Raw genomic sequence first — 25,775 nt, forward strand, 5'->3', positions numbered from 1 at the left:
AACCACATTATCAGAGCTCAAAAAGAAAAAAAAAAAATACACATACCAAACAAGCTAACAAAGTAATAAAGAGGTTCTAGTCAAGAAAAAAGGGAAGGATTTTCTCCCCACAGAACTGCTGAACTCTCTTGCACAAAGTAGTTTTTGAAACCCAAAGTCTTGAATTGTTTTTTCTTAACCCTACTTTCTATCTTGCGATTTCACTCAAAACCCATGCTCAAAATTGGTTCAGAGTAGGAATAGAAATGACAAGTAGAAGATATAAACTATTCTCCGTTGAGTAGAACAGCAACTTTCTGCCCTCCATAAGATGCAGAGGGTAGCAAGGACTCCTGAAGTTTCCCGTCCTACACAACTCAAGCCTAGACGCTGAAGTCGTCCTACCTTCTCAGTGGAAAGGTTGGTCTCAGTATCATGTTTCTTCTGGGTGAAAACAATGGTAAACACAGCATGGGAACGGCTACTTGTTTCATTCATGTTGGTAGCTGCCACTGTCCTAAATAAACACAATGGTGACATATGACAGTAGAATTCTTAGATGAAAGTTAAAACGGACAGCAGGCTCCACATGATAAGCACAAAAAGCAACAGCTTTAAACCTCTTCACAGATCGTGAGATTGTCACTTACACTAACTGTTCTCAATGCACCTTATTTGTGAGCCTGTCAACCCACCCCCAACTCCAAAGGTACCACATCAGAATCATTTCTCATACTTCAGTTGTCCCTTTAGGAACCACCAAGGCATTTAGTTTTTATTCTTTATTCCACAATCGATCACTACCATAGGCACATGATATCCAACATTTTACCATGACTTCATCAAAATCAAGATACTAAAATTTAATCAAAGTTCTGATGCACTCCAGCACCGCACCGTTTTGGTGAGAAGAAAGATGCCCAATATGCTGAAGCCCTCACTTCTTTCTCCAGCACGGCCAAAGGATCAGAGGATCCACAATTAAAGCAACTTTCATGGCTATGTGATCTCAAACCCTTAACTGGGAGCAAAGGACCCGAAAATGTACCAAACCCCTCAGTCATGAGTCTATTTCTACCATACCTGGCTTTGTTCCCAGCATCCATGAGGTCAGCAATGTCTGTGTAGGAAGTGACTGCCAGCTTGGACAGATCCTCCACATATGGGCCAAGAAGCGGATGTTCACGCACACGCAAATGACCCTTATTTTTTGGATTTAGCAGGTCTCGTACTCTTTCACAGTAAATTTCCATGTAGCTCACCTAGAAACAAACTAGTAATTTGAACTGGAGGACTTGGAAAAAGAAATTCTATACATTAAAAAAACGTTTTATGGGGGCGCCTGGGTGTCTCAGTCAGTTGACCATCTGACTCTTGGTTTTGGCTCAGGTCATGATCTCACGGTTCGTGGGTTCTAGCCCCGCATCAGGCTCCATGCTGGTAGCATGGAGCCTGCTTGGGATTCTCTCTCTCCCTCTTCCTCTGCCCCTCCCCTGACTTAAAATGTTTTTACTTTTATTAAAAAAAATTTTTTTTTGAATGTTTATCTATTTTTGAGAGAGGGAGAGACAGAGCATGAGCAGCAGAGGGGCAGAGAGAGAGGGAGACACAGAATCCGAAGCAGGCTCCAGGCTCTGAGCTGTCAGAACAGAGCCCAACGTGGAGCTCCAACTCACAGGCCATGAGATCATGACCTGAGCCGAAGTCAGATGCTCAACCGACTGAGCCACCAAGGCACCCCTAAAATGTTTTTTAAATGTTGTATAACATTGATTAAAAGGTCTACAATTAGGGGCGCCTGGCTGACTCAAGTTAGTAGAGTGCGTGACTCTTGATCTCGCGTCATGAGTTCAAGTCCCATGTTGGGTGTAGAGATTACTTAAAAAAAAAGTCGTACGATGAGAGATCAGCAATCTTTACAAAGAAAAATACTGTAGGTCCAGTCCCTTTGATTCTACTAATGGTATGCACAGACACCACTAACTTAGAACCAGCCTTCCCACGGTCTCGGGAAAGAAAAGGAGGTAAACATTCTCTCAGCAGTCAGTAGCTGCTACTTGTCTAAAGCAGAAAAAAAATATTATTTTTAGTAACAACTTACCAGTTACTAATATACTTTTTAAAATGTATCCTGTTGTCAATAATTGAGGATTACAGTGAGGTTATTCTAAAAGCTTGGAAATAAAAACTCTATTAGTGTTAAAACCAAGAAACAATACTCCAGAGCAGGGAAGACTAAAAGAGACCAGCAACTCTACTACTCTAAGACTGACCACACGGTGACTGATTACGGACAAGCAATCCACCTGCCACAAGGAGTGAGGCCTGGTCAGCATAGAGCCTGGCTGCATGGCAGGACCTGCCCAAGACTCACGAGGGAAGAGGAAGCGTCAGCTAACACACTGCTGGAACTCTTGTCGTACCAGCAGGACCGTTCTCATCCTGGAGGTGGACGTGGCAGACTAGCCTTTCTCCACCTGCGGCAACTCAACGTAGGAGTCGTCTAGTCAACTCCTCCCTCTCGAATTCCACGGTCACTAAAGAACCTAAAGGGTTCCAACAGAAGTGTGTCCACAAGAAGATAATACGCCAGTCTTGCTAATGTGGGGGTTCTGGTCTAAGAGTTTTTCCTCACGGGAAAGTAACAAACAAAAATGATGGTTTTGTAACATAAGCTAAATGAGCTTCATTCAAAAGTCTGGCTTTAAAGGATGCTTCTGCTCCTGATCTCTATATAAGATCAGACTTGTAAACAAATAATGTAGGCTCTGGACTGGGGTAAATTCACCACAGTAAGCCTCATTACAATCTTCCCGAGGAATGAGAAGCTTGTGCAGCACTAAGCTACTCAAGCATACCATAAAACTTCAACATTTTTCAACTTTAAATATTCTATAGGCACATTTTCAGAGTATCTGAAATAGAAGCTTATCTCCATTTCTATTGCTTTTCTCTTTCATTCCATCTCAGAGCTGACTGTATATTTATACGATAATCTAAAATCAATTTTTTAAATATTGAGAACCCTCGAAGTAACTGATCCACTCTGACAGTAAAACAACAGGACGACAAATATTCCTTCTTAAAAGCAGCTCATCTTAGAAAGTGAAATGGTAATCATTCTTGTGTACTTAAACTTGTCCATACACTCCAGAATCCCAGGTAGCTATTATATCTTCTTAGAAAACTTGTCTCTTTCCACACAGGTATGGGACTAAGAGGACCCAAGTAACCGAAGCGAAAGCTGTCATGCTCCGTTACTTACTCTCTAAGATGCAAATCCACCTAAAGTCATCACTATTTCTTTTCTTTTCGAGCTAACCATTACAGACCCCACTTGGCAAATTCAATTCACTGAGCAGCATTATCTTCCAGGCACTTTGTAAGGCACTTGGCAAATATCAGTAAATGAAACAGACAAGAATTCCTGTCCCGGTGAGCTTATGACTCTAAATGAAAATAAACAAAAGGCAGATAAATAGAGAGACAGGATTATAAGTAGGTTAGAATATGATGAGTATTGTGGGGGGAAGAAACAACCAGGGCAAGAGAGATCAGGAATGCAGGGGTGGAGGGCAAGCTGCAGTGCTAAACAAGGTGGTCAAAGTAAGCTTTGTTGAGAGGATAAGATTTGAAAAAAGACCTGAAGGAGTTACAACACTTAGACCAAAAGATATCCAAGAGAATAAAATTTCAGGCTAAAAAAAAAAAAAAGTAAAAAGCCCAAAAAAGGGAAAATTTTTGTGTGTTCCAGAAAAAGCAAAAAAAAAAAAAAAAAAAAAAAAAAGCCAGTGTGGCCAGAGCAGAGCAAATACAAGAGAGAACGGAGAAGAGGCAGAGGTCCCACAAACATAAGGAACCAGAGTATCAACTAGGGATCTACACCACACCCCAAGTGAGCCTGTGAACTCCAATATGAAAGGAAATGGCATCTTCTTTTATTATCTATCTATAAGCTCAAAAAAGTCTGTCACATTCTGGCACACCCTCTATCCTTTGAATAGTGTAAACTATGTGATTATTTTAGTAAGAATAAAAATCTACAGAATTTTCATTTGTCATACATTTAGTATTCAAAAAAATAACAGTTATAGGATGAGACAAGCTATTTAGAGAATTCATTTTTACAAAAAAATTTTTCAGAGCAGCACATTCCCCTTTTGGCATAGGATCTTCACAAAGCAGAATTCTTTAAAACTTATAAATTAATGCAATGCTGTAAAGAAGAAACCCAAGCCAGCTAAGTGGGTCAACTAGGAATTGTGTAAGTCCTATAGAAAATCACAACACACAGATAAAAAAAAGTAGTTTGCTTAAAAACGGCTTCATGTCTCAGAACAGGCTCACGTTAATGGAAGACTTTCATCATTTGTTTCTATGAAACTGAGTACCAAAAATGGGGGTAACGAGAGCTTCATAAAGCACATATAAATGAGTGGAAATGTTCATCAAATAAATTAATGTATAGAATGCAATTCTACAGACCTGTTCTTCAAAGAGCTGGAGTATTCACCGGATGGAGAGTAACTTTCTAAGCTTATAAAGCAATTATGAAGAAGGGAGGGGCGAAGAGATCTGATTATAAATATTTTAAAAACGAATGCCTATCGGAAATCATTATTGATAATATTAAAAGGGGAAAGAATTCACACAAATGAATATCGAGATAAACACTGCAATCCAAAATGTAAACAGGCATGTGCATAATTTACCAGATGTTCAACTACACTAATAATCAAAAGAATTCTACTTTAAGTAAGCAAGAAATTGTGCCCTTTTCAAATTGGCAGAGTAAAAAACGAAAACACTAAATGTTGGCAAGGACACAATGGGTGCTTACACCCTCCTGATAGGACTGGAAATTGGTACAGCATTTCCTTCTAAAAAGCCACTTGGCAATTCAAATGTATTGTCTGACAAGCGGCTACATAAAGGAAATAGCTAAAAATAAAGCTTATGAACAAGCTTACGACTTACGAACAAGGATTTAATTGCGACACTATTCGTTATGACCCAAACTTAGAAATAGCCTACGAGTACAAAACTGGGAGAATCGTTAAGTGATCTAGCTCAGTCATAATGTGGGGCCTTTGCAAAGTAACACTGGAGGGAATGGAGTCCGGAGGCCTCTTGCTTTAACCCACAGTTGTACTCACCTCTACAGAGTAAGACATTTCTTCATTACAGTTGTCGTTGATTTTCTCGAACAGTTCTTCACACAACTACAGAAGCAGGAGAGGCGGGAACAGCATAGATGAGAGAGGTACAAAGTTACTCATGAGTGCTAAACGAATTAGCGAGATCCCTTTTCTCTTAAAGTATGAATAGCAACAATATCAAAGGTGAATGCTTTGAATGGAATAAAAGGAGAGTTCGGAGTATGGTCTCTTCCAATCTCATCTCTATTCTCCCTCAATGACAGCATCTCAAAGAAAGCCACATTTAGGGAAGAGGAGGAGCTCTCCCGCGTTAGGTCCCTGGCACATTTAGTTTATGTGAATTCAATTCTTCACACTATCCTCGAGTACCTGTGACTCTGCTATTAGCATTATTACATAGCAGTCACTGCTATTAAACTACACTTTGCACGCATTTTATTTATCACGCTGTATACATTACACATTGTCAGTTACCATATACGTTATAAATTCATACATATATATGTATAAGAAGAGAATGCATGCTATTTAGACGGAGTAAATGAAGGTATTTAAGAATAATTTTGACTGTATAGGGGTGCCTGGCTGGCTCAGTTGGTGGAGTGTGTGATTCCTAATCTCAGGGTTGTTAAGTTCGAGCCCCACACTCAATGCAGAGTACTTAAAAATAAAATCTTTTAAAAAAAGAATAATTTTAACTGTATAAAAATTTCCCCTTTACCTCTGTCTTAAGATTCCAAACCCTTTATGAGAAGATACTCCACAACATGGTGACATTTCTAATTTCTAATAGAAAACATTAATTTTTCTAGATCAGGAAAATCATAAAATTTCACTCTCCCCAACCTTTGAATTTACTCAAAATATGTGATACTTTAATAGGAGTACTTAATAAAATTTTATTGAATTTTCATTTGCTATACATTTTTTTAAATGATTACTATTTTTGAGACAGAGAGGGCACACACATGGGGTAGTAAGGGTGGGGTAGACAGGGAGGGAGAGAGAGAGAGAATCTTAAAGAGGCTCCACACTCAGCAAGGAGCCCCATGTGGGGCTCAATCTCAGGACCCTGAGATCATGACCCAAGATGAAATCAAGAGTCAGAGACTCAACCAACTGAGCCACCCAGGCGCCCCATTTGCTATACATTTAATGTCAAGGCAATCAATATACATTTGGAAAACGAACTATATGTTTGTGATTCTCTAGAAGTCTAAATACAACTTAAAATTTACTGTGGGGAGCGCCTGTGTGGCTCAGTTGGTTGAGCATCTGACTACGGCTCAGATCATAATCTCATGGGGAAAAAAAAAAAAAATCTCATGGGGTGTGAGTTCGGGCCCCAAATCGGGCTCTGCACTGTCAGCCGGGAGACTGCTTTGGATCCTCTGTCTCCCTGTCTTCCTGCCCCTCCCTGCCCCACACACATGCTCTCTCTCTCTCTCTCTCAAAACTAAACATTAAAAAATTTTTTTAAAGAATTACATTTATTACAGGGGTGTCTGGGTGGCTCAGTTAAGCACCTGACTCTTGATTTCAGCTAGGGTCACAATCTCATGGTTGTAAGACTGAGCCCCACATCCAGCTCTGTGCTAAGCGTGGATCCTGCTTGGGATTCTCTCTTTCCCTCTCTGCCCCTCCCCCATAAGTGTGAATGCATGCGAGTGCGAGCACACTTTCTCTGTCAAAATGAATATTAAAAAAAAATAAAAAAAATACAATGTATTAAAAATGGCAGTTTCTAAATGATAATCCTTTTGCATTAAAATAAAATATTCCAAAATTCTGCCAAAAAAGGGATATATATGTAATTATACAAAAATTCCAATAGCAAACAAATTAAGGTTAAAGGAGAGGGAAGGAGAAACTAAGTGTGATGACGGGATAAACAGGACTGTCTACTGTAACTTGCTATAATCTACAAAAAGATATTTTATTGCTAAAGAAGTATCACATTGTAGAAAAAGCAAAGCCTGCTTTTGAATTCTGGCTCTGCCACTTCCCTGGGCAAGTGATGTGACCTCCCTATGCCTCAGTTTCCTCGTCTTTAAAATGAGGAAAAAAACTCAGAGGAAGACAAAAATCATATGACTTCACTCACATGAGGACTTTAAGAGACAAAACAGATGAACATAAGGGAAGGGAAACAAAAATAATATAGAAACAGGGAGGGGGACAAAACAAAAGAGACTCATAAATATGGAGAACAAACAGAGGGTTGCCAGAGGGGTTGTGGGAGGGGGGATGGGCTAAATGGGTCAGGGGCATTAAGGAATCTACTGAAATCATTGCTTCACTATATACTAACTAATTTTGATGTAAATTTTAAAAAATAAATATAAAGTTAAATCACAAAAAAAATAAAATAAAATGAGGAAAATAAAATAAAACAAGGGCGCCTGGGTGGCTCAGTTGGTTAAGCATTTGACTTCCGCTCAGGTCGTGATCTCACAGTTTGTGAGTTCGAGCCCAGCATCGTTGTGTTCCAGCCCCGCTTCGGGTGAGCACAAGCCCTACTTCAGGTGTGCTTGAGCCCCACATTGGGTGAACATGAGCTTGTCCCCTCCCCTCTCTTTCTCTCCCCCCACCACCTGCCCCTCGTTGGATTCTCATTCTCTCTCTCTCTCTCTCAGTCTCTCGCTCACTTGCATCCCCTCTCTCTCTCAAAAAAAAAAAAAAAAAGAAAGAAAAATGCAATTAGGAAAATGAAATTAAATGAAAGAAGAGGAGAAGAGGAAAGGAAAGGAAAGGAAAGGAAAGGAAAGGAAAGGAAAGGAAGAAAGAGAAGAGAAGAGAAAAATGAAAAAAGAAACAACAACATCTACCTCTTAGGGTCAAATGAGGAGGATATCTATAGATAAGCTAATGTCTGTGAAACACTTGGACCAGTACTTGGCACATGGTGAGTGCTACCTAATGTCTTCTCTAATTAGTACTGTAATTGCTATTCCTGCATATAAAGAAGGACAATTCCCAAGTATATCTTCATATTGACATGTATTTCTCACAGAAAAAAATATGCTAGTATGTTCAATTTTTTCTGAAAAATTCTTGACGTTTACTGATAGTGAAGCATTTCAATTATACAGCTGAATTTAAAATTATGCTCCAATAATCCATTAGGAAAAGTAGCTACTGCTCTCTTATGATTATTTTGTTCTCAGAATACAGAGATGAGTCACACTAAGCCTGTATTTTAAAAAACACTTTAAAATTAATTCCAAATATCACCAATAAACGCAAACCAACCATATTTTTCTTATTACCAAAAGAAGTTCCTTCTAAATACCTGGGTTACAACTCTTCTCCATTCCGAACAATACAAGGCCAAAGACACTGCTCTTAAGATTTCCCAGACCATTCAAGCTTAAAGTGTTAGCATCAAATTAATAAGATAAAAGGAAAATATCTCTGAGAAGGCAATCAAAAAACAAAAATAATCTCATGCTTACGAGGTGATCTATATATGGGACTTGGGGGCGGGGGTATCAGACCGGCGACAACACTGGTGTCCCCAGGACTCAGAACAGAGCATGGCACATACTACCACTTTTTTTTAAGAAGCCGGTAACACGGGTCAGGAGATACAATAACCAGACGTGGGGGTACAGCAAAATCTTTACAGAACGTCAACTTCCCTGCCTTTAAAGACGGACATGTATACACATCAGTCTTTTTCCACCAGACTGTTAGTTACTTTGAGAGAAGGGGACCAGTGATTTATTTTTGTGCCTCACATACAATAGTCCCTGAATAAGTGTCTGCTAAGTAAAAATAACTATTACAGCAACTGAAGACTAAGAGTAATAATAAACAGAGGTCTTTTGTCATTTTTTGCTTCTTTACCTGTGGAATGATGCCAGCCTGGCTTTCTTCTTGTTTACCCATCATTGTATAAGATTTCCCAGCACCAGTCTGCCCGTAGGCAAAAATACAGACATTATAGCCCTCAAAGGCATGTAAGAGCATTTCCTTTCCAATGTCATTGTACACGCGGTTTTGAGATGCAAAACAGGGATCTTCAGGCTGGAAAGATTAAAAGGAGAAATCAATGGCATTTTATTTGTATACTTTCCTATGTTTATTTGATTACTTCTATAATAAATCAAAAGTGTCTGGAATCTCAACAGTCACCTAAAATGTATTATAAAATTTCTTAGTTCCTCCAACACACAGTTTATTTTTCTCTTATTAAACACACACACAACCACAGTCATCCAGGTCACAGCCACACGTAAAAATACCTACACGAAATTACCTCACTTGATTACATTTCACTTTCCATAATCTTAAAAGTATTACTCTTCCATTCATAGAAGCTGCAAGAACGTTTTCTTAAATGGAAAATGGGACTGAAAGATCAAAGGTCAAGTCCATATATAGAAATACTCCTCTGCACTCACTCCAGGTGGTGTGGCTATTTCTCAATAAACCCAGCTCCTAGTGACGAGCGTCGACCCCCCCTTCACAGGCCCCTTCCCTTGGCCAGCAGGCTTTGTCAGGAGTTTGAAACCTTTCCTACTCCAACACAAAACAGAAGAGGAAAACCAAAAAAACCAGGAAAAACATGTAATGAAGAGTTGCAGAAGCAAGCTCTAGTTGAGGAACAATCCCCAGGAGCCTGCAAGACTGGGGGTCCTTTACCAAGTAAGGGCACTGCAAAGGGCCCCCGCTCTCTCCGTTCCCTGGGTGTCGGGCATCTTTGCTTTCCCTGTGGACCTTCGAGCGCTTTCACAACTGCTCCCGGCCTGCCCGCTCTATTGCGCCGCACCCCGAGTATACGCACCGAGGTGTGCGACCAGTAGGAGTAGTCGAAACTGAAGGACTTTGGAGCTTCCTTTGGGTTCTTTGGGTTAATAATACCTAGAGAATGAAAATGATTTGATTTGATAAGTCACTCAGTTACATTTTCTTTAGTTCAACATGATGTTATGTTGTAAATTCAAAACACCCAAATCAGGAAATTCATACTACTGAATCTGAACACGGAAATGTAAAAATTTTTTAAACAATCACATCCTTAATAGGTAGGATCTGTCCACAGAACTTAAAAGAATCAGACCAACAACATTCACCGGGTGCCACCAGGATTTAGAACACAGCCTGGCATACAGTAGGTGCTCAGGAAATATTCAAAATTTGGAAATGGGCCACATTACTATTTCAAGGTACTTCATAAAGCTTAAAATATTTCAATACATCAGAAATAAAAATTAGAAAATTATTGAATCGATCCAACTACTACCTGAAATAAACTCTTTTTAAAGATCTTATTATTACTTTAGAAAAGCATTTGATAATGAAAGACAGTCTTTTTGCTGAAATCCACAGTTGATAATCAAGTATGCATGTACATGTGTGTATTACGTATGTATACAGTAGAACCACACACCACAAATCTTCTGTAGAATGTTACAGAAAGCAAAATTACTTCTTGACTGCAAAGCACGAAGCCTTACTGCCGACAGTGAAAATATTTCTCGAGTGATTAATCCAGTCACACTCTACTTTGGGGACTGACTGAATGCTGAAGTTTCGCCTCTCTTCCTTTCTCTTACATACAAAGCTTCAGCGTCTCATATTTCACATGGAATAGAATCTTTATAACATGTGGTCACGAAATCTCCTCAAAGACCAGACATCTCAACCAATCTGCTTCTCTGGAAGGCATGGCCACATCCCAGGCTATCAGTGAGATCAGGATTAAAAATAAATCTGTCCAGGGCAGCTGCTGCTCAGGACATAAATAGCAACAGTTGCTACGGTGCTTAGTTCTCTCTCGCGCTGGATTCCACTGGGTATGGCCCCACAACTTATGTTCAAACCTCAAATGCTGACAGAGTATTAATAAGGCTCACACTGCACATAATCATGTGACAAGCAGACATAGTTCTAGAAAGAACATCTCCCCACACACAAATGGCAACCTAAGCAAAGAAGTGTGCTTCTAACTAAAAGGCACTAGGGACAAGATTTAAATAATAGCCAACACTCATGGAGCACTTACTCTAAGCTCTGAGACCTTCCTGTGTACTAACCTATTTCATCCTCCCAGCCACTAAAGCACATAGAGGTTTCATTACTGCCACCGTATAGATAGAGACACTATCACAAAGAGGTTAAATAACTTACCCAAGGCTGTATAGACAGCTAGCTAGTGGCAATCCAGGATGTGGACTTGGAGAGTTTAACTCCAGAGCCCACACTCTTAGCCAAGGCACCCGTCATCTAAAGGCTATTCCCTACATGTATCAACTGTCAAGGTAGACACAGGCATTTTTATGCGTACGCATACTTCACGTGTGCGTGTATGCGTATGCACATAATCACCCCCCCCAAATTACATCACAGACATTGCTCAAAACTCTCCTTACCCATTTAAAACTAGGAATTATGAGGATTACAGTTCCTAAAAGATGAAAGTCTACACACAAACTCTACCAAGAAAACGGAAATCAGTGGCATGTGAACCAGATTCAGGTTTCAGGGGCTCAGCAATAAAGACAATGACGAGACACAGGATATGACCTCTGAAGTAGTCTTCACCACTCAAAAACATGGTTAAAATAAACACTTTGTAACCTATAGGAAATGTGCTGTCATAAAACTTCATTAAAAAAAAATTTTTTTTTAATGTTTATTTGAGAGAGAGAGAGACCAAAAGCAAGTGGCGGAGGGGCAGAGAGAGAGAGAGAGAGAGAGAGAGAGAGAGAAGGCAACACAAAATCCGAAGCAGGTTCCAGGCTCCGAGCTGTCAGCACAGAGCCAGAAACGGGGCTCGAACCCACAAACCGTTGAGATCACGACCTGAGCCGAAGCCTGACGCTTAACTGACTGAGCCACCCAGGCACCCCCGTCATAAAAACTTTTAAGCCATACTTCAGTCTTTTAGCTACTCATTGGTGGTACTGATTCTGCCAAGAACACTTAAGGGCTGGTTTTCAATCCTACCTCTTTGTTCTCTTTTTCCTAGTAAAGAAAAAGAAACAGCACACCAGTGAGTAACTTCCTTGATTCACTTGAAATCCTTTTCCTCTTCCTTACGATTCCCTTCTTCCGGATCTTTGAAACTCCTGAAACTAATAAAGTTTCCTAACTTACAGATTTGAAACCATGCTGCCTTTTAAGTAACTGCTTGTATGCAGACAAAACCCTTTTTAACATAAATAAGTAAATCAAAATATAATTTTAAAGGGCTATTTGCATTACAGTTATGTTAAGCAAGATGAAATTATCCACAATATTTTTAAAAATATTTAATTCCTAAATGAAAGATATTTACAGAAGACACTTCAGAACAACGTAAAACTCAATGTTGTTGTTACCTGTTTGAGAGGGTAGTGTAAGCAGAGAGCCCCAGAAGGCATGGATAATTTCTATGTTAACTGGGTAGCAGTTAAAGGATAGTTTGTTTTATATTATTCTTTTTTTTTTCAATATATGAAATTTACTGTCAAATTCGTTTCCCTACAACACCCAGTGCTCATCCCAAAAGGTGCCCTCCTCAATACCCATCCCCCACCCTCCCCTCCCTCCCACCCCCCATCAACCCTCAGTTTGTTCTCAGTTTTTAACATTCTCTTATGCTTTGGCTCTCTCCCACTCTAACCTCTTTTTTTTTTTTTTTTTTCCTTCCCCTTCCCCATGGGTTTCTGTTACGTTTCTCAGGATCCACATAAGAGTGAAAACATACGGTATCTGTCTTTCTCTGTATGGCTTATTTCACTTAGCATCACACTCTCCAGTTCCATCCACGTTGCTACAAAGGGCCATATTTCGTTCTTTCTTATTGCCATGTAGTACTCCATTGTGTATATAAACCACAATTTCTTTATCCATTCATCAGTTGATGGACATTTAGGCTCTTTCCATAATTTGGCTATTGTTGAGAGTGCTGCTATAAACATTGGGTGTTTTATATTATTCTTATATTTATATATGCTTTGTACCGTCTTGAATATAGGAAGTGTTCCTAATAAAAAATTTTGGAACTCCCAACTCTACAAATGAAAAGAAAAAACTGTTATAAAGATAAAATATCAGAGGGCACCTGGGTAGCTCAGTTGGTTGAGCATCTGACTTCAGCTCAGGTCATGATCTTGCAGTTGGTGAGTTCAAGCTCCACGTCAGGCTCTGTGCTGACAGCTCAGAGCCTGGAGCCTGCTTCAGATTCTGTGTCTCCCTCTCTTTCTGGTGTGTCCCCCACCCCCGCCACTCATGCTCTGTCTTTCTCAAAAATAAACATTAAAAAAAAAAGATAAAATATCGGGGGGCATGTGGGTGGTTCAGTCAGTTAAACATCCAACTTCAGCTCAGGTCATGATCTCACAGTTCGTGAGTTTGAGCCCAACGTCAGGCTCTCTTCTCTGCTGTCAGCGCAGAGCCCGCTTCAGACCCTCTGCCCCCCACCTCTGTCCCTCCCCTCCTCTCAAAAATAAATAAACATTAAAAAAAAAAAAACAGACTTAAAAAATTATTTAAAAAAAGAAACTACTTGGGTACCTGGGTGGCTCAGTCACTTAAGCACTGGACTCTTGACTTCCATTCAGGTCATGATCTCACAGCTCATAAGAAGACTGAGCCCTGAGCTGAACTCTGTGCTGACAGCAGGGAGCCTACTTGGGATTCTCTCTCCCTCTCTCTCTCCACACCTCCCCCACTCACGCTCTCTCATGCTCTCTATCTCTCAAAATAAATTTAAAAAACATTTTTTTGTTTTTTTTTTTAAAAAAGATAAAGTATCAATGACAGCACTTGACCTCATCAGAAGTCCATGAACTCCACCATTACTTTCACAATGAACTAATAATATGTTCTCAATGTGCCAAAGGTTTTTTTCTTTCTGAATTAGTAACAGTTGAGATCTAACTTACTTCCTTTAACCCAATTAAGAAACAGGATGTTTCAACATTAATAAAAGGGGGGAGGGATAACACAGTACATATAATGGAAAGGGAATGGGATTTGGATCAAAAGACGGTTTAGAATATGTTAATATTCTAAATACATGACAGACCCTTAATATTTAGAATTTTTTGTCACCTTGGGTATTGCTGCACTTTTAAGTCCTCCCTAAAACTGAGATCATACCTAGTTCACAGGATTAAATGAGGAAAGCAATATACAAATGCTCATTTTGAAAAATAGGTATTTTATCTTGTTTTTCACTCGGTGTTTTAGTGGCTACAGTCCATAGTCCTTACACCAAAGTTAGGAAAGTTCATTCACTAATTGATAAAATAAGCTAAAGCGGAACATAAGAATTCTATTTCTCGCCAAGAATCAAAACTACGTTGGGGTTCTTTACCTGTGCCACCAAATCTCAGGTGCTCCTACCACATTATAAATCCCCTTCAATATATGGACTGCGTCTCGTGGATCCTCTGCACCAAACACACATTCAGATGCATGTCCCTCCATTTGTCATGCATAATTTTAATTTCATTAAATCCCATGCCATTTTTAGAAGCATAAAAAGAAAAAGAAGAATAGTACACACCTGTGCAGATTACACATAAAGTACCAGTTCATCTTATCAACTTTCACAGAAAAAACATAGAATTGTATTACCAAAAGATTAGGCACTATTTAACACAGTGTAAGAATAATTAATAATTAATTAATGCTATCAATAGCAATTCATAATATCTTCAACACATAAATTATTTTCACCGCTGACCCGAGTCACGGGTCAGCCAAAGATGGCTGCGTTCAGGCTAGTTGAGCAAAGGCTGGAGTGAACCCCAGCGTGCAGAGGAGGGTTGTGAGCAGAGCATAAGGCTCAAGATGAAAAATCGTGAACCAGATGATAACTGTCAGGGAAGATTTAGTTTTCAGTATCATAACCAGAAAAATTAACCACCTCCCAGAAGCAGAAAGGAATCTGTTTGAACATGGATCAGTTTATATCGGACTTAATGCTGCTCTCTGTGGTCTAATAGCAAACAGTCTTCTTCGACGCATCTTGAACGTGACACAGGCTCCTACAGCTGCTGGCTTACCAATGGCAGCGATCCCATTTTTGACTGCCATGCAACTTGCAAAGGTTTTGCAAATCTACCTTTGAATACAGGTGATTTGAATTGTGAAACCTGTACCGTAACACGGGGTGGACTGGTTGGTCTTGTTTTTGGTGGTCCGTACCCTGTTTTCTTGGCTATACCTGTGAATGGTGGCCTAGCAGCCAGGTATGAGTCAGCCCTGCTACCAGAAAAAGGAAACAACTTACTGGACTAGAATTTCGAAGCTCATCTTTAGAAAGATGTTATTTCCCATTTTGCTCCAGACCATGTTTGCAGCATACCTTGGATCTAGACAATATAAGTTAGTTATAAAGGCTCTTCAGTTACCTGAACCTGGCCTAGAAATTCAGTGATTGTTAAACAACTCTGTACACAAAAATAAAACTGTAATGTATGAATAAATGTCTAGTGTATGAATAAAATAAATAAATAAGTAAATAAAAATAAACTATTTTCACCAATGTAAACACTGCTACAAACGCAGCATGCCTGCCAGGGTCACACGTCAACAGTGTGCAGGCTTTGTTTAGGATAAATCATCTTTTTTTTTTTTTTTACAAGAAATGGATCCCAGGAACATTTTGAGGGCTAGAGTCAGAACGTAACTCTTTTAAATGCTGTACACCTCATATTGTTTTATTTTCTATAAAATCACCTTTCATGCCACTTTTCAAGGCCCCTTTTAAGCAACTTCCACACCTCAGGCCTCTTCTCCTATGAAGACTTCTCCGGACACACAGTATACTCCAGACCTGGACCTACCTCCACAAGCCAACTTTTCACAGATGACCTCAAGAATCATCTCCGGGCGCCTGGGTGGCTCAGTCGGTTGAGCATCCAATTTCAGCTCAGGTCATGATCTCGCTATTCATGGGTTCCAGCCCTGCATCAGGCTCTGTGCTGACAGCTCAGAACCTGGAGCCTGCTTTGGATTCTGTGTCTCCCTCTCTCTGCTCCTCCCCCACTCAGGCTCTGTCTCTGTCTCTCTCTCAAAAATAAAGAAACCTTAAAAAAAAAAGAATCACCTCCAACTTTCTTCTCTTAACACCCTACATCTGATCTATCCTGTCAGCTCTACTTTCAAAATGAATCCAGAATCCCATGGCTTCTCCAGCACCACCGTTACCACCCTGGTCCAAACTACTGCCTCCTTCACCAGAAGACTGCGGTAATTCCTAACAAGGCTCCCGGCTTCCCCTCCCCCCCCCCCCCCCCCCCCCCCGGAGAGTCTTATCCCCACACTGCAAACGGTGGTCCTTTGCTCAGACTAACCCAGATCAGATCCATGACATGCCTCTGGTGAGCATTCCGATGGGGTCCCAGCATACACTGAACAAAACTCTACTCTCCCTCTGAGCTCCTGTCCAGCTACTGGAGTGATTCACTCCCCACTCCAGCCCCACTGCCCTTCTTACTGAAGATATACCCTCACTTCAGGGCCTCTGAACTTTGGCTCTACCAGGAGTGCCACTCGCCCAGGTGTGGGAACAGCCCACCCCCTAACTTCATACAGGTCTCTGCTCACATGGCACCATATCAGATGGCCCTTTTCTGGGCGTGCCTTCACTCTCCATCTGCTTTCCCTGCCTTACTTGTCTTCACTGCACTCCTGACTACCTGACTTATTACGAGTCACTGGCATGCAGGTTCCAGGACACCAGAACTTCTGTTTCATCCACTGCTATATTCCAGTTCCGAGGAGAGCACCTGCCACATAGTAGATTCTCAATATATACCCAAAGACCCAAGGACTATGTTAGTTTTATCTTTCCTTACAGATTGTCACTGCTTTGTAGCTGGAAACCATGACTCCTCTTTCTGTATCACTCACTGTGCTGACTTCATAAGTAGCTGATGCTTGTATGTGGACTGGTACATAGCTCTCTCTACACAACTTGCTTCCTGAGTCTTTTCTTCCTGAGCAGCCAACTTACTCACCTTCTGGCAAGAAAGATTAATCTCTGGAAGAGGAGGAATCTAAATTCCAATCTCAGGAGTAGAAATACAACTTTCAGGAAACAGCAGTAATAGGTAAACAGGGGACAGGAGAAAAGATAACCAGGTTTTAAACAGGAAGATATGTTGATGGAGGTCACCAGGAAGGTCAAGGATAAAGGAAAATATAATGGAGGCAGGAAGAGTGGGGTAGGTGTTGGAAATCCCTCTCCTTCTCCAGGTCTTGAGAACTGTGTCTTACAGTATACATGTCACAGGAAATATGGACTTTCATATCAGACAGAGGGTACCTTACCATTCAAATTTATCGCTGTAAAATTTTCTCCAGTGTCCTACATATAAAAGGCTTGCCCAGCCTAAGGATTCTTATGTGGGTGTGAAACAGATTCTTGACCTCACACACAAGACACACACCCAAGAGGCAGTGCCATATGATAAACACCAACAGACATAAATAAATGCTAATTTCTCAGTACTCATCTTCCCAAGCACTTCCTCTGAAACATACATTCCATCAGAAGGGTGAGGTACACTGGCTGAGTCACTGGTGAATAGATCATAACTACACCTAGGTGCATCAAAGATCTTCAACAAAACACTGTTAGATGGCATCCACCTGAACAAGTTCATTTTCCTGATCTTTCTGCCTGTCTTTGAACAGTCCCTGCCCCTTTGCCTTCTACACTTTTACTCATTGTGCTCAGCTTTCCAAATCTCCCAGGTTGGCGGGAAATGACGCTAGTTTCCATGCTAACGTTAATCTTTCCCCCAAAGAAGCATTATTGCAAAAGATCCCAAGACCCTAGTTTAAGAAAAGAAAACTTAAACAGCACTTTCATTCATTGGGCATATTTACTGAGCACAAAACATATTTATTAAGCACAAACTATGTGCCAGGCACTGTGCTGGGGATAAAATGGCAAACAAACAAGTTATTTCTGCCCTTCTAGGGCTAATAGCCAATGGAGAAGAAAGACATACAATCACATAAAATAAATAAATGCTCTCAAATTATAATAAGAGCCATGCTAGACAAGCATGGGGTCCTATAAGAACACATAAACAGGTAAACTCTGATGTGATAAAACAGAGAAGGCTGGGCTGAAGGATAAAGGAGATGACTAAGGAAAGTGCAGAGATAACAACAGCTAGCACGTAGTAAATGCTTACTATGTTCCAAACACTGGGCTAAATAAAGCATTACATGTATTCACTCATTTAATCCTCATGATAACCTTACGAAGTAGATGCTATTATCTTCTCCATTTTATATTTGGAGCACCAGAGAAGAAGGCGCTTGTCCCAGGTCAGGGCCTAGACTACAGCTTGGAACATCTGGCCCCAAGGCTCCAAACCACTGGGCAATACGCATCCCAAGTCAGAGAGAACTGCGTTAGGAAACCCTGGGGCAAAAAGAAACATGTGGCATCCAGATTCCAGTTTGGCTGGTATGGCTCAAGTGTAGTGAACAACAAAGGGTTAGAAGCACTGAAATCTCAGAATCAAATCACAGATGGACTTCAAGGAGCTGGTGAACCCCTGAGCAATCAGAAGCCACTGGACTGACTTGACTACAGCATGGAGAGTGGCCTGGAGGAAGGCCTGAGTGGAAGTATGGAGACCAATTACACAGAACACAACCACCACTGCAGGATGTTTGGGAAATTTTGCCATTTACATAACAACTGCCATGAGAACTGCATTTGGCATCAGAAATCCCCAAGTTCCACGATGTAGCATTTGTGGGGGCAGGGAGACAGAAGGGTCCATTCTGAGATCAAAAACATTACGTCTCTTGATCCAAAACTGAATTTTATCTTACAATATGACCCAATGTTTGGGGTGCCTGGGTGGCTCAGTTGGTTAAGGATCTGACTCTTGGCTTCGGCTCAGGTCATACTCTCACAGTTCCTGAGACTGAGCCCCACATCAGGCTCTGTGCTGACAGCGAGCAGCCTACTTGGGATTCTCTCTCTCTCTTTCTCTCTGCCCCTCCCCTCACTCACACTCCCTCATTCTCTCAAAATGAATAAACTTAAATATCTATGTGTATATATATACACATATATATACATACATACATATATGTATATACATATACATATATATATACATATATGTATATATATATAACCCAACAGTCAATGATCAAAACACAAGCTGACCTAGAAAATATTTTTAGAAGACGTTTTCAAGGATTTTAGCAATGAAGGAAATGGAATAGTATAGAGGCTTTAACATACCCCTCTATGTATCCGTTATTATCCATCTATAACTTGGGCATATAACAAATTATTTATGCCTCAATTTTCTTACCCGTAAATGGGTACAATATTTCCTATTTTATAGAACTGTTGTGAAGATTAATGACTAGTCCATGTTGAAAATTCTAACACAAAGCAAATGTTCAAAATATTCCTTCATTTAACAAATCCTTGAGTACCTACTATGCCCAGACGTGAAGCATCTAGTGAAAACCAGTCCCTTATCTTCAAGGAGCTTACATTTTAATTCAGAAGTCAGATAATAAACTAAAAGAGACAGTATGACCTGGGTAAAACAAAAGAGAGGAGATGAGATATAAGGTGACGGTGGAGGTGGCAGGGGTGGCTCTTTCAGTAAAAGTGGGCAGATTGCCACCTCTGAGAAGGTAATATTTGAGCAGGGACTGTAGTGACATTTAAGGAAAAGCAAGACCACCAGAGTAGCCAGAAAAAAGGAAGTAGTAATGAGACGCCAAATCAGATAGCTAGCCAGAGGCCAAATGCTGTGGCCCTGTGGCCAAGGCGAAGATGTTTAGTTACGTTCCAGAAGTGACAGGAAGCCAATGAAGGATCTCAAGCACAGAGGTGACGTGCTCTGATTTACATTTCCAAACAGGACTCTGGCTACTGTATGGAACAAAGAAGCTACTGCAGTACTGGCTCTCAATACAGAAGAACGGGGTTCAGGACACAGTGTGAAGGCAGAAGAGACAGGCCTTACTGATGGACCGCAGGTGGTCTGTAAGAAAGAGAGAGAGGGCCAGAGCGACGCCGACATTTGGTCTGACAAACTGAAAAGAAGAGGTGAGAAAGAGCCACTTGAGGTGCACAGGGAAGAGAAAACACCAGTTCTGCTGAGGACATGCTAAGTTTAAGACTTCTTAGGCTTTCAAGTAGGGTTAGGTTGGCAGCTGAGTGGACAAGTCCAGAGATCTACACAGAGGTCGGTCCAGACTGCAGAAATGAATTGGGGAGTCATCATCACCTCATAAAACTTAAAGCCCTGACCCTGAATGAATGAAATCACTTAGGGGTCCGTCTTCTCTGGAGACAGAGGAGAGATCAAAGAAGAGAGACAGAATCCTGGTGCGCTTTGAACACAGGAAGTGAGGAAGAAGGCAGAATGGCCTGTGAGGGAGGAAGGCAATAGAGAGAACCTGGGGACCAAGAGACAAGACAGAAATGATCCAAGGAGGAAGTCAAGCTACACTACCATTCATTATTACCATGCTTTTATTACCACAACCATTTCTGGCCCCACAGGAGGAATGAGTCCCCGTTCGGGTGATCTCCTGACTTCCCGAATAACTCGTTCTGCTCACCCTCACCTCTGTGCCTGAGCCCCCTTCATCCAGATCTCAGCTGGTTTCAAGGCTGTCTTCTGTAAGTCCCCTTCACAGGCTAGAAAGGCAGCTTCAGCACTGAAGTCTGAGTGGATCCCGCCCCCAGGATCTTGCATTTCTCTCTCCCTAGGCCTTGCACGCCTTTCCCCTCTGTCCTCACACTTTTTATTCCTCATGCTGGAGCCCAGCTACCTTCGGAGAGCTGGAGAAGAGTGAGAAACAGGACAGCCTCTTTCATGTGAAGGCTTACCTGATGACCCTTATCCAAGATACATGGAAATGCCTTTAAAATGATTACCACAAAATGTCCTATAGGTTTTAGTTTGTTGATGGACCACAGGACCATCTTCTCTTTCTTACAGACACTTCCAGTCGAAATTGGCCTCACAAAGTCTTCTGTTAAGTCCTCCAACTTGACCCCTTTTTTCCTTTGCTTTCTTCCCAACTTTGTTACTGCAGCATTAAGAAGCAGGAACAATGTTTTAATTACTAAGCCCTAGAAAACAAGGCAGTCAAAACAAGATTGGTACTTAAAAGCCTTTATATTCTCCAGAATAAATTTGTTTATCTAATATTTCAAAGTCTCTATGTAGCAATTATACTGTTGTTGGCAAACTATTAAAGATCTTGCCTGCAACTACAATTAACTTATCATTGTGGCAACACTGTAACTTTATATTAACTTTTCGAACACAGCAATGTTTCGGGCTTGTTAAAAATCCCAGTGACGGGGCGCCTGGGTGGCTCGGTCGGTTAAGCGTCCGACTTCGGCTCAGGTCATGATCTCACGGTCTGTCAGTTCGAGCCCCGCGTCGGGCTCTGGGCTGACCGCTCAGAGCCTGGAGCCTGTTTCAGATTCTGTGTCTCCCTCTCTCTCTGCCCCTCCCCTGTTCATGCTCTGTCTCTCTCTGTCTCAAAAATAAATAAACGTTAAAAAAAAATTTTTTTTAATAAATAAATAAACGTTAAAAAAAAAAAATCCCAGTGACATCTTCAGTACAAACTTCCTCTTCCAAAATATACCCAAAATATGAGGAATACTGCACAAAATAAAGTCATTTGGTACAACATTTATATTCCCAAACCATAAAACCACAACCCATAAGCAGCTCCCTCCCCTACTCAGAATAACATATTTCCAAAATATATTAAAATGGTATAAAAGCATATTGCCAGAAAGTAGAATTGAGAAGATCTATAATCACAAAGTTCCTTAATCATTTAAAATAACAAACTTAGATTCCAAATCCTATAAACAATATAAACATACTTACTATATGTGTTCACTATTCAATCCCAGAGTAGTAAAAATAAATATAAAACGGGAAAAAACAAAACTCTACCAACTCTGTAATGTCACAGTGCCATCCTCAACTGGATATAAAATAAATATGCTAGCTATAAGAAACATTTTTTAAGATTTTATGTTTTTTAAAGTAATTTCTCCATACCCAAAGTGGGGCTCGAACTCACAAGCCCGAGATCAAGACTTGCATGCTCCCAAGACTGAGCCAGCCAGGCACCCAAGTCGTAATAAACATTAAACAAGCCCCCGACTGACATCTCTTCTGCCCTTCTAAGCAAATGCTCAATGACTAGGAAAGGAGATGCTCTGGAAGGCCTAGCTCTCGCTCAGTCCAAATGGCACAAAGACGGAGGAAGTAATTATAATGCCCTGCTATTCACAATTACCTTGCAGCAAGAACGGCATCAAAATAAATTTTCATGTAACAGTTAAGGTCAAATTACACATAAACCGTACTTCTACACAGGATAATAAAACTGAGGATTTTGAGAGGCAGTGTGTGCTGCAGAGAGGTTAAGAATGAGGTTCTGGAATCAAACAACTCAATTTCATTCCCTAGTTCTCCCAAGTTCTGGATGTGCGACCCCAGATAAGTCATCTGTGAAATGGGGAAAACAGGAATCTCTGCCCTAGGGTTACTGTGACGACGGCATGAGGTAAAATCTGTAAGTGCCTGATTGTGGCTGGCACAGCTGAAGTGTTTATTACTGCTTTTGTTGTTGTTAATTACTAATCATGGTTTGGTTTTTTTCCCCAATAAAAAGCATTTAAAAAGCTGCTTTTGTTCTTCCCTTCACCCATTGTGCCTCAAGTTTATCCACAGTTATAAAATGAACTCTTGGTATCAGACCAGAAGAACGTCACAAGGAAACAGCAAATGGAGCTCAACCGCTCACAGAGCTTCTGCTAACTCTGGCCATGTAGTTTTCTGTTCTGCCCAAACAAAAAGGCTTCCCAGACATTCCCTACCTCTCCAGGCCCTACTCCTCAATTATTCACATGTCTCTCGATGCTTTCATAAGAGTCGTCAGAGTACTGTGATATTTATCTCTAAGGTTCTGAGAGCCTGGTGGCCTGGTGGCCTCCCAGCCTATGCCTGCTGAGTAACAAAAACTTAATTTCCTATAGTTGCTCTCAAAAACCTAATTTCGTGTTTCTTCCTCCTACCACCGGGATGTCCGGAGCATTCATCCCTAAGCAATACAACTAAGAACTGTTTTTAGCCTACTGGAAATGATTTTGATAAAATAAGCAACTGTTACTATGCTACCAAAAACTAAATCTAAATCCCTACCTTGCCTACCGTGCAAGCAGACGGAGGTAGCAGGCCCTTCCCCGGTCTCACGAACAGCTCTCCAGACTTTGCTAGCTCCCATCACAGCACTTCACGCTTCACTGGGCAACCACCAAAAGCAATCAGCACCATGTTATCAGCACGGACTTTTAAAAATGAACTCCAAAACACCTCTGGAGAATTGCCAAGAAGGCACTTAAAAAGGAAAGAAAGGAGCACAAAAGAAGAGAAAAGCCTGGGCACGGCTGCTCTCCCTTTTGGAAAAAAACATCAGACGCATCTATAAGGGCCACGTGAAATACAGTTTAGATTTAATTAAGGCAACCTCAAAAGTCCAGAACAATCAGATGCAAAGCAGCCAAGAATGAGGACTAAACTTCCTACAAGGCTTCAGCTAGTCTTCTCTGCCCTGTTTGGAATCCAGGTGGTAGATTTTTTAGGTAATTGAAGATGTTCAAATCATAGAACGTAATAAAAAGCAGCCGCAAATACACAATACCAAAGGCCTCCTCCAACCTGGAGATAGGTGCAATTGTTTCCGCCTTTAAATTTACACTCCCATTGAAAATAACAATTGAGGTACCAAAACTAATTACAAAAAAAAAACTTTTTTAAGAAATAACCTTTCGAACACTATCCTATGCAGCATACCAGATTCCACTGGATCCTCACCAACAACCCTGGGATACTAGGGTGAGTAGGCACTGGCAACATTTCCACTGACTAAATGAAAAACTTTAGGCTCAAGCGTCTGAACACAGAGAAGGAGCTAAATAATGTACAATTTACAAACACAGTCAAATCCGTGTAGCCACTAAGATCACATTCTTGCAGAATACGTGGGGAAATGTACCCAATATGCTACTAGGTAAAAGACCAGATGCTTGACAAAGGGAGAAGGGAGGTCAATGAACAGACTTTAGCTTTTATTCTGAATGAAATGGGAAACACCTTACAGTTTTGACGGAAAAGAAAATCCCACTTCGATTCTAAAAGGATTGCACTTGCTGCTCTATTGAGAAAAGAGGGCTAGAAAACAGAGGTTAAAGCCTCAAGACTTGCTAGGAGGTTACCGCGGCAGCGGCTCTAGAGGGAAGAGTGGTCTGGGTACCTTCTGAGACAGAGCCCACAGGCCTTTCTGATGGAGACAGTGCAGGAGAGAAATCAAGGATGGTTGCGTGATTTTTGCCCTGAGCAAACCACAAAGACAATTTCCACTGAGCGGAAGGAGGAGAGCGCAGGGAAGCAGGACTGAAGAGAACACACTCGGAGTTCAGTTTTGGACGCGTCAAGTTTGAAATGCTTATCAGGCAGGAGAGATGCCAGGTAAACGGCTGCACACGCTGCCTTCAGAAACAATTCCTTCCCCACCTGTGTGGGGCTTACACTTTTCTTACAGCAGGCCTAAGAAGCAGTTTTAAAGCTCAAGTGTGTGATAACAGGGCATTAGCTAAAGAAATTACGGTGTATTAATATACCAGAATACTGAACAGCCATTACAATCATGTTCTTGAAGAATACTTAAAAGAAGGTGCTCAATAAATTAATGATAGATTCACTCATCTCATCTAAAAGAGGGTACGTTCCAGGGATACATTCCAGAATGTCGGTTTAGTAAGTTGCCACATGGGAAGTCGTTGTGTCGGATGTAGAAGAAAAGACAAAGTACGTTTTGGGCCTGAGGGAAAGGAAAGCAAAAGCTGCCTTCAAAACTACGAGGGGGCAGAAGAGGGGTCAGGTGCACAGCAAAGTCAGGGGCCAGCAGATAGGGCTAGATTTAGAAGGCTAGCCTCAAAATTCATCTAAAAGTCGTTCTAAAGGACACACTCAGTTTCCACCAACTCCAGCTGAGTAAATATAGTATTACTTCCGGGGCACCCCTACTCCCCCAGCCCCAACACACACACACACACACCCCGCACCCCCCTCCAGCTGTAGCTCCAACTCCCAACTAGAGGAAAAGTGTTTCATTTCAAAACTTTAAGAAGGTTTCCATGCCACTCGCACCCAAGTTGATTTCAGTATATTTTACTGAACTCTGCTTCCAGTGCCACATAAGCCTCGTCTTCTTGCTGACCTTCTAGCAGTCCAGTAACTAAACGAGCTATGGACATGTAACTTAAAAAGGAAACATTCCTCTCCTTGGAAGAAGAGAGTGACAAGTGTCCAGAGGACTTCAGAAAGAGGGGGCGGGAGACAAATTTCATGGGCTTGTGCCCATCACACGATACACCCTGGTCACTGATATTGAGAGGCATGGGTATACAGCAGCTCTATTTGCAAGGTGAAGACTTTGTCTTTTCCCTTTGTTTGTATGCTCTTCCAATTACTTAGTATACATATAGTAGAGAGAGTCATTAAACATACAAATGTATCAAAGGTACAAGCTGCAACAACAGAACAAAACCCCCGGTAGCCACCAGACAGCTCTAGAACATAATTCTCACCC

General features: G+C 41.1%; 1 protein-coding gene and 1 pseudogene across 8 annotated transcripts in view; one reads left to right on the forward strand and one right to left on the reverse strand.

Annotated features, from left to right (window-relative positions):
- Positions 1–25,775, reverse strand: part of KIF1B (kinesin family member 1B) — a 151,126-nt gene that overhangs the window by 102,055 nt on the left and 23,296 nt on the right. For 7 of the 8 annotated variants that reach the window (XM_049618126.1, XM_049618127.1, XM_049618131.1 and 4 more), the window contains 5 exons: positions 9,928–10,004; positions 8,988–9,167; positions 5,136–5,201; positions 1,063–1,241; positions 385–496 (listed from right to left, as the gene is read on the reverse strand). In XM_049618126.1, coding sequence (XP_049474083.1) covers positions 385–496; positions 1,063–1,241; positions 5,136–5,201; positions 8,988–9,167; positions 9,928–10,004 — 614 coding nt within the window. Of the gene's footprint in view, positions 1–384; positions 497–1,062; positions 1,242–5,135; positions 5,202–8,987; positions 9,168–9,927; positions 10,005–10,572; positions 12,585–25,775 lie in introns of those variants that run through there. The other variant, XM_049618130.1, reaches the window with a different exon arrangement.
- LOC125913325 (transmembrane protein 126A-like) lies at positions 14,947–16,119 on the forward strand (annotated as a pseudogene).

Source organism: Panthera uncia, assembly GCF_023721935.1.
Source record: "Panthera uncia isolate 11264 chromosome C1 unlocalized genomic scaffold, Puncia_PCG_1.0 HiC_scaffold_4, whole genome shotgun sequence".
NCBI classification, from domain to species: Eukaryota; Metazoa; Chordata; class Mammalia; order Carnivora; family Felidae; genus Panthera; species Panthera uncia.